At 39.1% G+C, this 11,627-nt stretch overlaps 1 protein-coding gene across 3 annotated transcripts in view; it reads right to left on the reverse strand.

The window, feature by feature from the left end:
* EXOC3 (exocyst complex component 3) overlaps nucleotides 1–11,627 on the reverse strand; it is a 75,543-nt gene that overhangs the window by 30,141 nt on the left and 33,775 nt on the right. For all 3 annotated transcript variants that reach the window (XM_083188384.1, XM_083188383.1, XM_083188382.1), the window contains 5 exons: nucleotides 8,945–9,095; nucleotides 7,571–7,790; nucleotides 3,747–4,428; nucleotides 2,808–2,925; nucleotides 2,275–2,400 (listed from right to left, as the gene is read on the reverse strand). In XM_083188384.1, the coding sequence (XP_083044510.1) occupies nucleotides 2,275–2,400; nucleotides 2,808–2,925; nucleotides 3,747–4,428; nucleotides 7,571–7,790; nucleotides 8,945–9,088 (1,290 nt within the window). In that variant the 5' untranslated portion in view covers nucleotides 9,089–9,095. The remainder of the gene's footprint in view (nucleotides 1–2,274; nucleotides 2,401–2,807; nucleotides 2,926–3,746; nucleotides 4,429–7,570; nucleotides 7,791–8,944; nucleotides 9,096–11,627) is intronic.

Below are 11,627 nucleotides of genomic sequence, written 5' to 3' on the forward strand. Positions count from 1 at the left end.
TAAGGAGAAAACATTCCCTGCCATGACCTACAGTCCCATGATGCTCCAAGTTGACAACTCTGTGTCTATTACACTTCTTTTAAACAAATAATTAGGATGAATAAATAATAGGACAACTGTTTAAAAATACATTTTTTACAAAGATATAAAAGACCGGGACTGAGAACAAATGCTCCTAACAGAGGGGGTTATTAAGATCTGATCGCAAAGCAGTTTTTTTAGAAAATGGACAAAACCATGTTGCATTGTAGGCGAGGCAAATGTAACATGTGCAGAGAGTTAGATTGTATTGTATGCATTGGTGTTATGATTTAATATAGAAAATATTCTTTTATTACGGATTAAATATTTTTTGATTTATTGGACGAGTACAAGCATCTACTCCTTAAGTAACTCAATTTATTTAACATTATAATTTTTAGTGCAGTATTTCTTGCTATATATTTGTACCTTTGTTGGGGAGTGACACCCCCATTTTATGCACTGCAGCATGGCAACACAGCTCTTACCAAGCGCCCCTACTTGATAACTTGTTATCTCCCATTTTCTGCATTCCTACTCTAGCAGGAATTGCCCATGTGAATTATGGCCCATATGCATGTTCAGTTCATTGATAATTGTTCAGTTCATTGATAATTGTTCACTGTGCAAATTCACTCAGCAGTGATCTGGCCTGAATTGGGGGCATGGTTGTGTCTATTTGCTAAAAATGCTGCTTTGCGATCAGGTCTGAATAACCCTCAGAGGCTACTGCAAAATAAATAAAGTAATAATAAAAGAAAGCAATAGTATAAGAAAGGTGCTGATTTTGTTAAACACCTCATTCCTAACAATGTAATTGCTGTAAGCTTTTCTAAAGTAATGATTTACTGGAATGTACTGACATGTACCTGCAAGTCCGCCATATGTTCACAATCAAAAAAAAAACAACTGTTGGTAATGCTAAAAAAATGAAAAAGGAAACCTGATCACATTATTGCAGAAATGGCCTTGTTATATCGTACACTATGTAAATGAAGTAAATTGCCCCAGGAACAAACAGGAACTAAAGATATTTGAAGTAGAGTCCTGTCAGAGCATCACCAGGGATGAAACCCAGTGTCTGGTGATGTCTATGAGTTCTAGACTTCAGGCTGTAATTGACTACAAAGGATTTGCATCAAAGTATTAATAAGTGAAAGATTCATTTAGGATTGTTTAGTTTGTTCCATTACTTCTGGTCCCTTAAAAAGTTAGTGGCACATATAGAAACGGTTGTAATTCCTACATCGGTCACGTGATTTGGATGTAAATATCCAAAATATGTTGGCCTAAGGAGTGTACCATACTTTTATTCAGGAGAGAGAGTAAGGTAAAGAGCTGTGGCGTGACCATCAGTGCAGTCCGGGACCAATCTGTCTAAGTACGCTCTGGACCACCCAGGACACCACCGACCTCATACCTCAGTATTTTAAAACACCACTTTGAATTTCTGCATACTATACGAATGGAGAGAGACTGATACCTTTATAGGAGGATAAAATCCTGCTTTATCGTGAGTACGGGTACGCCACCCATATTTATACCAAAAGAAACGGCTTTGTGTATCACCTCATAATTACATTTGTAAGTTAGGTCCGCCTTATCATAGATGTACTATGATCCCATCTAGCAGATTTACACATGGTTTCCTTTTTTTTGGTCTGTTTTTCACATATGAAAATCCCCACAGAGAGGAGAATCTCCATAGTATAAGGAAAGGGGAAAAGGATTTGCTTCGACATTTGACCAAAGAAGAACAATACAGGAAGATTTTCATATCTTTTTTATTTTTCATTCACAGAAAGGTGTCTGGTACAAGGGACGCCCTTATTTTATTATATTAGCCCCCACTTCTAACATATTCTCTTAAGTATTAAGGGTTAGACGTTCTCTATAGAATAAAAAGAGTAGCCCCCTGGAGCGCTTAAATTGAACCAAGTACATATCATTGAAATGTACTGGTTCAAACAGTGTTTGAAAACCTGGGTAAGGCCTGACAATTTGGTGGAAAAGGGGTATAAAATACTCCCGGTCATTTAACCACTATGCAAAAGGAAAGTGGCTACTTTAAAACATGGTGGAAGTCTTATTCAGCACATTTTGGCCATTGTTTGCCTGCATGAAAAACAATAACCTGATGAAAGATCGTTATTTAAAAAAAATCCATGAGCTTTCACTCATAAATCATTATATTTTTTTTTGCTTTTTGCTTCCACTACTAGGACACTAACAGATTTCAACAACAACAGCTACCTGGAAAACAATCGATGGTAATGTAGTCTGGTAGTACCCATCCTGATCAGCTTCAGGCTCTGAATTTTTATCCCAGTCCTTTTTATCGGTCTGTAATGCTTTTCTCAGCCAACCAATGATATTTGACTAAAGAAATAGAAAACAAAAATAATTACATTATGAAAATGGTAGACCCTCCAAAAAACAGGCAAAAGCAATAATTATAGACATCTACAATTTCTATAGTAACCCTTACACAACCAAACAAGCAACAATGAAGGACAGTGAATAGTTATTTTAAACTGGTAAACCTGCTCAAAGCAAATGCTTCGAAAGCTAGTCTGCTACCTTGTGATTGCCTAAGTGTTTGTGCATGTTTGAAAGAGAGAGATGTAGTTTCACTCGCTGCCATCAGATGGCAGTGTTTCAGACACATACAAATGTACACTAGACATATAAATAGATCATAAATAACAAATTAAAGACTGTATAAAAAATGCACTAATATGTAATGGGAAAAGTAGGAAAGTTCACCTTTAGGTAGCGATACTTACTTGAAGAGTTGCCATATACATATGAAGAAGCTGGTCTACTACTTTTTGGGAGAGAAGTGGACTCATTGACTTCACATCTACTTCAGGAATTAGTTCGGCATTCCCCATCATTTCTGAACTGTAAAGTAAAAAAAGAACATAACGTTTATTATGGATGATTTTAAAAGTTAATACTAACAAACTAGGAATGAGGGTAAATAATATATGATCACTATATCTCTAAGAATTGTTCCAACAGCTTTTCAGCTTACAATACTCAATTCAACAGTTTAGGGGCCTAATTCACTACTGATCATATAAGCAACTAGTAGCATCTCCAAAAAGTAAACACCTCTGTCTGACTGACAGGAGAGGGACAGGTGAAGGTGGTAGATACCAGCATTTGGTTGCCAGAAGAGAGATGCCGGAATGCCAACACAGTTGAAAATGCAGACACTGGAATCCTGATCATGAGTATCCATTATGTGATTACGTTAAGGGGGGGGTTAGTATGTATTCAGGGAGGCTTTGCGTGGGGCACTTAGAAGTTAGTAGTTAGGGTTAGGCTGTGGGGCAGGGGCTAATGTTTAGGCAGCGGGGTACGAGGTTAGGGTTATGCGGTAGTGTAGAGGGCAGGGGGATTGTAAGTATAGTAACCTGACCCTTGTTTGGATTCCTTACATCAAGATGCCATTCTCGGCTAACAAAATGGCAGGAATACTGTAGCTTACTCTGCAGCGCTACATAAGTGTAAGAGAAGAAGCACCACAGAGATCTCACAAGTTGTCAATATTTTGATAGTAATGTACTTTTCAGAAATATCATATATACATTATCATGCTTCACCATGCACAGTAAATAACCACTAGTTGTGTGTCTAGTATAATAAAAAGCACATCCAGCCTCAATAAATATGTCCGTTATTAATGTCCATGTTTCTAATGAAATATGTAACATTACCTTTGATAGGTGTTTAGAACCCAAGTAAGGAGGCTGACAATCTCATTAGCTTCAAGATCTTCTGCTGCTAACTCTTGAATCCGAGAAGATAATGCTTGGTGATATAATTCTAGCAACTTGTTGAATATGTTGTAAGATGGAGGAAAGCACTGCACCATTAGATTTTTGACAATTATTAGATCATCCAGGACATAGCGGCGAATAATTTCTAAATGGCGCACCAGCCACATTTTATCAGACTCCCTTGTGTCTGCCTGACTACCTTCAATTCTGGTTCCAACTGTTTTTTCAAGTACCGAAAACATTGTCTCCTTGCACTTCTTGGGTCTTCCCGGTGGAATGAAACCAGTCTGTTTTTTCCTATCCATCATGCGGCGATCTATCTTTTCTTCCCTCTCTATGATGCGAACAACTGAAACAAGCAAAGTAGGATCCTTACGGACAGTAGTTATTGATCTCTGTATGACCATCCAGAGCTGTTTGCCCAACTCATCGGATAGAAGTTGCACTTTCCCGAAATAGTTCTGAATTAGTTTCATATCATGGGTGTTTTTACTATCCATGCGGTACTGCTCATACATAAGGTCATCTCGGGAACATTCCAGGTCCATCAATTTTCGATGTGCTTGCAGAAGTTCACCACGTTCAATAAGATCCTGTGTTTCTTTTACAATTTCTGGGACTGTGATGAAAACAACACAAATACATTATTAGTTTCACATAATACCCAAAATTCCCTTGCAACCTTCCTGAGACAATATAAAATATTTAAGTATGCAAATATCTACTCCAATCTCAGTAGACCTTATTTTTCCATTAATGTAAAACATGCCTTCACCACGATACACATGTATCGGTTTGAATGTGTTAGGTTGCCTAGTAATTGCTTACTTCTTTACCAAAAATCTGCTTAGTTTTAATAATAGTCTGTCTGTGTTGCAGATGTGTTATCATACTCCATGTATAATTACATAAAAATATCAATAGGAAAACCCATCCATTCAATACTGAAAGTGGCAGACTTAGGCCAATGTGCAATAGAATACCTATAATATGCAAATCAGTGGGAAACAAATAATAGGTTTATAAAACACATGAGAACATCTACATGATTAACCCCCGCCCCCCAAAAATACCCACCATGATAAAATAAGGTCAATGTGAAAATATAAACAATATCAACAACAAAAACAATTGAAATCACTGGATTAAACAGTGTAATAAAATATAATTTTCAGGTGACAGACATTTTGTGTAAGGAACAATTAAATAATGCCCTCTCAGATAATATGGGAAGCCAGATGGTGGGAATATATGCTAATATCATGATATACAACATGCCTATAAATAAAGGTTTCCTAATTAGTGCTGTTTGTAGCAGTAACAGATACACAGAATTCCTCCAAATTTAATAGATAGGGAGAAAGCTCCTGTGGAAAAAAGAAAAAACCTGATGCCAAGATCTGCTGGAAAAATCCAGTGCCACAGAAGGGCTTCTTAAGGTGCGTACACACAGGGCCTTATTCTAGTTTGCTCTTTCTGACAAAATCCTTCTTAGATGGACAAAACCATGTGCACTGCAGGGGGGCAGATGTAAAATATGCAGAGAGAATTAGATTTGGGTGAGTTATTTTGTTTCTGTGCAGGGTAAATACTGACTGCTTTATTTTTACACTGCAATATAAATCTCACTTTAAAGTAAAACCCCACCCAACTCTAATTCTCTCTGCACAAGTAACATCTGCCCCATCTGCAGTGCACATGGTTTTGTCCATCTAAGAAGCAACACCAAATATAATACCCCTTTTACACCAAGGAAAAACCCAGGTTGGACCCAGGTCAGCTTTGGTGTAAAAGGGGTCAACCCAGGTCCAGTAACACTGGTCTCCTACCCAGGTCCTGACCAGGGTTGAACACCGGCTGGACCTGGGTCGTGGGCGGTGTAAATAGTCCCAACCCAGGTTGGGACATCCGGAAAGTGCTGGATGCATTTCCATAGTGCACTGCAGTGGCAAAAGACAGCAGCCAGGAAGGATGCGGGCACACAGAAGTCATAATTGGATGCAGTATCATTTATGCAATTTTTTTTTGGGGGGGGGGGGGGGGGGGGGGCTGGGGGAAGCACGTGGGACATTCGGTCTGCTGCTGCAGGGGAAGGACACTGAATAAAACTTTTTACAAAAATATTCTACAAAATAAATAAACCAACATTCTTCAATGCTAAATAGTCATGTCTTTTAATTTTTATTTTAAATCATTGTCCTAAAATGAAATTTTTAATGTCATCCATGGGGAAAAGCAGGGCTGACCCAGGTTCAGTGTAAACGGCACAGAACTGGGTCCGACCTGGGTCACGGTGCTGTGTAAATGGGGTATGAAGCTGGGTCCAACCCTGGAAACTCCTGTGTTCAAAGACCAGGGTCCGACCAGGGATTTTGGTGTAAAAGGGGTATTAAGGTGTTGTGGCAGCAAAGCAGGGTGCCATCTGTTAATGGGACTGCAAAGGGTGGCATCAAAACAATTCTGGTAACCTGATCAGAGGAAAAATGTGAAGCCCCAAGGTCTTGTTGAGGCCTTTGGGTGCCAGTGTATCTAATTAAAAAATCCACTGGGACTCCAGTTGGAGTAGTTTTTTGGATAAATTAGATACACTGGCACCCAAAGGCCTCAACGAGACCTTGGGGCTTCACAATTTCCTCTGATCAGGTTACCAGAATTGTTTTGATGCCACCCTTTGCAGTCCCATTAACAGATGGCACCCTGCTTTGCTGCCACAACACCTTTATATTTGGTGTTGCTCCAACACATTAGGTAGCTGGTATACACCCAGCACCCGACTGGGTCAATTGTTGCCCCCAGCACAGATATCCTGCAGTCCATGTATGCATTCACGCGTAGTAGCCCTGCTGGTTGTGCTGTTGGCACACTAAGGGTTTATGCCACACATACATGCGTAATATGAAGTTAGAGCTTTACCTAGCTAGTAAAGCAAAGTTTTTACCTTTATTCTCTTTACTCTTATTTCATGTATTATGTCCACCACTAGATGTCAGCACTGTATCACTTGTTGTTTTTTAGTTGCTTGTTTGCCGTTTTTTTCACTAATGTATGCATCCTCATATTTCAGGTGCTGTGTCCTGGATGCTTTTTGCACAAAACTGACATGCCATCCTATGTTTGCAATATATGTTTTTCACACTCTGTATGTGTGCTCTAACGCCTCTGTATGCCCTCCACAGCCCGCAGGTCAGCCCCGCTCTGATGCGCCTGAGGGATGACACTGTCAGTCGCGGTGACGTCATCAAGGTGCGATCGATCCCGGAAGCCAGCCCAGCGGTCTCCGTGTGTGAGCGCAAGCTGTAGGAGGGGGTAAGTACCTGAGCCTTTATATTTCACTGTCACTGTATTATTTGTTGTTACACCATTTACCTGTCCTGACGAAGGGGGAGACCCCGAAACGTTGGCGCTTTATGACTGATTAAACCAGTCCACTTTCACCAAACTGAGAGTCCCTGAGTGCCCTTTCTTTCAGTGCATATCTACAAGGGGCTGCAAGGTCCCCATTGTTGGCACCGGGGCACATCATCTGCATTGGCTACTTTTAAGTCCTGTTGTGCCGTATATATTTATATATATATATATATATATATATATATATATATATATATATATATATATATATATATATATATATATATATATATATATATATATATTTTTTTTTTTTTTTTTTTTATCGTAATTAGATTTATTAATTGTAGATATATGTACATATACTACACCCGTAATCTCCTGTAGATGTCAGTTTTTCACAGATGCTTTACCTGAAAAAATGTTCTTAAGATTCTCAACTGCAGCTGCCAGCTGACTGTGCTGAACCACAGCATCTTTCACATCTTTCAGACTCTCAATAGTATTAATGCTCTGCCTCCAGTCTTTACTGACATTTCCCAGAGATTGCTGGATGTCTTTTACATCATTCAGTGCATTGTGTAGTTGGTTTAGACCTGTCCTCACCCCATCAAGCTGTGACTGAATGGCTGCCTGAAAGGAAAAAACAAAAACCCCAGTATGAATATTAAGAGAACGCCCACTTATCATTTGGGCTATATAATTAGGAAGCAAATGTAACAAGTGACAAGCTCGCTGCCCCTGACCGGCGAATTTTTTTTTTTATTAAATATATATTCATGTGCTTACAGCACATGAAAAAAATAGCATGCCCCTCCTCAGAATAAAATTCCTGATTTTTTGACACCAAATGTAAAAAACAAAACACTTTATTTTAAAAGTTCACATTCCACTTCACCACAAAAAGATAGCGATTGCTACTCTGTGAAGCATGGCGAAAAAAACCTTGAAATGTATTCGCCATCTGGTCATTGGATAGGGTGATTCACCGTTTTAGTCAAAAATTCACCTTACAGCACAAAATCGCCATAAAAACATGGCGAATCAGCCTCATTGAATAACTGCCCAATACCTTTTTTATTTGGGGGAGGGCTCTGCTGATTGTTAGTTCAGGAATGAAACATTGCATACAGTGGATGAAAAGGGAAAAACGGACAAGTAACCAAGGCACAAAACTGTTCCAAAAACAAGGAAGAATAGCTATCATAAAGCAGGTGACTCACCAAATCAGGAGGAAGGCAGCACTCCAAGTTAGGTAATACAGGTCGAGTATCTCGTATCCGAATTATTCCGAAATACGGACATTCCAGAAAGTGAAAAATTTTTTTTTTTTTTTTTGCTAAAAACTCACTGGGGACATTTGTAACAGCATCACTGGGGACATGATATGTAACTGGCACTATATATGTGCAAGACAATGATTGCTTGGCATTCAAATTCAGTGCTGAGATAGTACACACATTTTGTTTCACGTTTTGAAACCTTGTTTTTTGAACAATTAAAATATAGTTGTGTGTATTTTATGTGGTAATAAAATATATTTGTGTGTATATTATGTGTTTATACAGCATAAATGCAAGATACTTAAAAATACATAATTGAAATATTAAAATATTCCAAAATACGGAATAATCCGTTATCCAAAATTCTCTTGGTCCCGAGCATTTTGGATAAGGGATACTCAACCTGTAGTTTCAAAATTGCTATCCACTATGGGAGGGTTATTATTAAAATGATCCCAAGAAATGGTTTCCGAAATGGACTCTCCATTTAATTAAATAATTTACCTTTAATCTGGCCTCCACAGATGCTTTTTTACGAGCTTCCCTCCTCCGATACTGCTCCACTTTATCAAGCTGATCTGGTCTCTGCAGCATTCCAGCGACACGCTGCACAGCAGTGGCAACCACCTCCTTGTCCGGCTCCTCCATTCTCACCCTGTAAACATTCAGACAGCTTCAAATACTAAGAAATTAAAATAGCAACTCACATTTTGCCCATGTGTTTTGCTATCCATTGGCAATTACAGTGCAACAACTCAACTCTCATCCATATAGGTGAAATGATTGCCTGGTAGAGAATATTGGTTGTATTAATGCTGTTATGGCTCATGATATACCTACTGCATTAATGTTTCCAATAACTTAGACTGTAAAGGTGGCCATACAATATGCAGATGTCTCGCAGCAGTGTATGGCCATCTGTACCCCATTGAGCCACCTGGGACTTTCCTGGGTGGTAGGATCGAATACAGTCCTTTCACATGCGATGTACCGCACAAAACAACGTTCCCCGCCGCCAGGCTGCAGGCCGGACCTCTGACTCCGGTCCAATGCGCACAAGACTATGCATCTGACCCGATGGGATGTTTACACATCCAATTTGGCCCGATCGCTCAGCCAGGTCCATCGGAATTGGGTGAATTCAGCCCATAATCACATAGTGTATGGGGGCCTTAAGCGACCTTTTAATGCCCACCATAAGCTTTAAAGTTGAATAGGACTGTCACCTTTGCCCTCTCAATGCATATTATTTATAAACACACACACAATTTAGTAGGGAATGTAAATGATGTTGAAGTTTTTGTGCATACAAGTTATCGCAGTAACAGCCACACTGTTTAGCTTAAAATATGCAAATTCAGGCTAAGGGGTCAATCCTATTAGGTGCGGATGATTTGCAAGTGTGAATTATCATGGCACCAGGCACTCTTTACGGGCATAATTCGCTTAAAATCACTCACACCTCCATAGGGTTACAAGCAATTTTAAACATATTTGGCCAAGCGAAGAGTGCTAGATCAGGCTGAATCGGGTGCCGTTTTCACGCGTTTAAATGCATAACGGCACCCAAATGGCACTTTGCACCCTTTGGACCCAATCCTATTTGTTATTACACCGAAGTGCCAAAAGCCATGGAATGGGTGTCTAGCATCGTGTAGGACCCGCTCTAGCCCAGCGAAGTGCAGCAACATGACATGGCATCAAAGAGAAGGGAAAGCCTCTGGAGAAAGGGTTACCCATGCCATCTGGATAACTTCCAACAGCTTCCTGATATTTGTAGGTGCAGGATCTTGGACATGAATGGACCATACCATTTGTCAGAAGTCTCCAGAATCTGATCAAACCAATTCCAGATAACTTAGGACAAATACCACAGTCCATTTTCATGCTGCAAATTCTTATTATTGTACATGAAGTCCATAATGGGTTAAAATGGTTATCAAGTAATGCAACGCAACAGTAAGCAACAATGGCATGTTCAGGAGGATCAACGGACACAACTCATGAACTTACCCCAAACCTCAGCAGCCTTCCCATGGAAGCTAAAGAATGCTGCACTGACCTACTGGATATGCATCTTGTACCTCCTGCACTGAATGTGGATGTTATTAGAACTTGTGTCACTTGTCTGTTACAACAGAAAATTATTTTCAGCAGCTGCTGGTCACAATCCTTAAGCACCTGTTGGTTGGCCACTGGGCAAGGTAATGCCTTCCATGAGGTATTCCTGGCACACACTTGACCCCATAGATCGAGGACTGCTAAATGTTAGCATAACTCCAGAAACGGAATACGGATATCCCATATAAGGCGTCACAATACAGTGGTACCTCCTACAATTACCTTTACATACTGCTATCCCATGACTTTTGGAAATTCAGTACATAAATATTTATTTACATGGTATCATGAGGATTATGCACCATCTTATAACAATATGCAAGCAAAAACAGTATAAACAAAACAAGAAATAAAAAAATAAAAAATGCATAAAATATGATACAACTGCAAGTTACATAAACATTATATTTTATACAGTCATACCCACAGAAGTGGCACTTGCTGTTGGACCTACAGTTTTGGTACCAATGCAACACTGGAGGAGGATAATGGTATGTGAGGAAGAGAAAACACATGAGAAAAGAGGGGTCGATGGTGAGGGCTTAAAAGGTATTGAGAGACAGGCAGTAGTGACACAAAAGAGACAGTAAATAAGTATCGAGCACGAAGACATGACCCTATTTTATCAAAATAAGGAAACAGAATCATATCTATGTCCATTACAAAAAGTGGAGCTATGGTTTAATAAATAGAAATCACAGACACTTTTGAACATCAACTAATGTCAGATATTGGAGTTTCATATTATTTTTTTGAAGATGTAGCAGTGTGGCATGTACTGTATCACAAAACCTATAAAAAGGTGTAAGACTCTAGTCACATGATGCTATATTTAGATTTTTTCTCTGCAGTTCGACGTCAAAATTTTAAGCGGATCTAACACTGCGAAACAACGTGGCATGTTTTGCAATTAATATTAACCCTTTGAATACCGAGTGAATTTGTCAAAATAGCTGTAAAAATTGGCAAGCTAAAAATTTTATTCATCATAAATGACCTGTAATGTTTACCTTATATAGGAAATATAATATTTTGTACACATTTTTTATTTTACTTTATATAACAA

The sequence above is a fragment of the Crinia signifera genome, chromosome 5 (assembly GCF_055691185.1).
Source record: "Crinia signifera chromosome 5, ASM5569118v1, whole genome shotgun sequence".
Lineage (NCBI taxonomy): Eukaryota > Metazoa > Chordata > Amphibia > Anura > Myobatrachidae > Crinia > Crinia signifera.